The following is a 1,578-nucleotide window of genomic DNA, read 5'->3' on the forward strand; positions in this document are numbered from 1 at the left end:
ATTCCTGCTAAATGCAGTAAATCATTCAGTCATGTTAATGGCCGCAGGCTGCTAAGCAACAGGAAATAGATTTATAATGTATGTGCTATGTACCATACAAACACGAACACACTTCTTTGTCCTGCACCATTACTTGCCAAACAAAGGGCCCATGCACCAGATCTTTGGATATACCTAAACAAATATCAGGGTCTGGTGTAAAGAGAAAACCTGTCACCCAGTGCAGCAGTATGTTTCACGGGTGTGGTTTTAATCATTTTCATGGCACAGACAAATAAGATAATCCAGGACTGACAGATATTAAGCATGGGTAGTGGGAATTCATTGTTGGTTTTAGTCTCTGTACAGGGAGTGCTGAAAATACTGTACAGCAACTTGCTTGTCATTGCCAACGTACTGTCTGCTTAGGGCTTGTAAGCTACAGCGCAAGTTTGTGTATTTTGTCTTTCCTTTTCCTGCCAGAGCTTGGCTCCTGTCATTCAGACACAGGCACTAACATGCCCTGCTCACTGAAGAGAATGAAAGGAACATTGTTGCCCCCAAAAAAATATTCTTCCCCTTTTGCTTAAAAAAAAGTTTGACAATAAATTATAAAAAGCATTGACATAGTTTTAACCCAAAAGGTATGACAGTTCTCTAAATTTCCATTTCCTACATTTACATACCTTTACCACAGCAGCCAATCATTACACAGAACGCCACCATCACCAAGATCACCTTTGGCAGCTCCCATCACTCGTCACCAGCCTTCAGTAGTGGTGAGGCTGCCGCCAAACTGGTTCCTGAGTCCAGCTCCGGAGACAAGCCCTCAGTGTCTGACATTCTGAAGATCTCCATGATGGAGGCTGAGATTGATCCAAGCACAGAGCCCATGGTGGTAGATTCCTCCAGTGACTGTGGCCCCCTGGGTAAAACACTGGAGGTCCAGACAGTGTCGGGCACACTGGATTCTGGCCAGTTCATCAGCAGCTCCGGGAGCTCCATGCATCATTCCCACACAAAGCCTCAGCAGTTCAGCTGCATGCAGGGCCTCACTGCACAGAGGAGCAAAGGAGACCTGGAGGTCATTGAGGTAAGACAAAATCATGTAGCTAATAAAGCTCACATGTCACGGTGCAGACTGGTATGCAGGTTTTTCAGTATTTCACATAACCTCTTTATTAAAGCAGGAAGGAAAATGGTTTTCAAAATAAAAGCTTAAAACTAATCACTGACTATTAGTGTGTATGCATTTATTTTTAAAGGCTCAGCGCATATTAAACACAGAATTTTAACCTTTGGATGATCTTCAGTTAACTAAACAGTTTGTTTTCAGCCATGGATGCTATTACAACACCATCTAACTTCATTAGCAACATGCAGTTGTTAAAGAATTTGAACCAAAAATGCAACTTAATTTATGTTGCCATATTCACTTACTGAACATTATAATAATTAAAATATTGTGATGTTGCTGGCCCTATCGTCAGCACACACGTATGCTAAAACACCAGTATCGCTGGACTGATATGGCTCTACTGGAAGGTAAACTGACTGTATGTGATTTACACATACAGGTGATTCCTCAATACTCCATCC

The 1,578-nt window shown here is 42.1% G+C and overlaps 3 protein-coding genes across 5 annotated transcripts in view; all 3 read left to right on the forward strand.

The window, feature by feature from the left end:
- rad51d (RAD51 paralog D) overlaps window positions 1–1,578 on the forward strand; it is a 477,561-nt gene that overhangs the window by 262,359 nt on the left and 213,624 nt on the right. The window lies entirely within an intron of this gene.
- LOC109959351 (N-acetyltransferase 9-like) overlaps window positions 1–1,578 on the forward strand; it is a 561,041-nt gene that overhangs the window by 70,163 nt on the left and 489,300 nt on the right. The window lies entirely within an intron of this gene.
- emsy (EMSY transcriptional repressor, BRCA2 interacting) overlaps window positions 1–1,578 on the forward strand; it is a 17,420-nt gene that overhangs the window by 14,477 nt on the left and 1,365 nt on the right. Inside the window, exons 19-20 of the mRNA XM_020598576.1 lie at window positions 677–1,072; window positions 1,557–1,578. The exon at window positions 1,557–1,578 is cut by the window's right edge and continues 1,365 nt beyond it. Coding sequence (XP_020454232.1) covers window positions 677–1,072; window positions 1,557–1,578 — 418 coding nt within the window. The remainder of the gene's footprint in view (window positions 1–676; window positions 1,073–1,556) is intronic.

This window comes from Monopterus albus, unplaced genomic scaffold, assembly GCF_001952655.1.
Source record: "Monopterus albus unplaced genomic scaffold, M_albus_1.0 scaffold38.1, whole genome shotgun sequence".
NCBI lineage: Eukaryota > Metazoa > Chordata > Actinopteri > Synbranchiformes > Synbranchidae > Monopterus > Monopterus albus.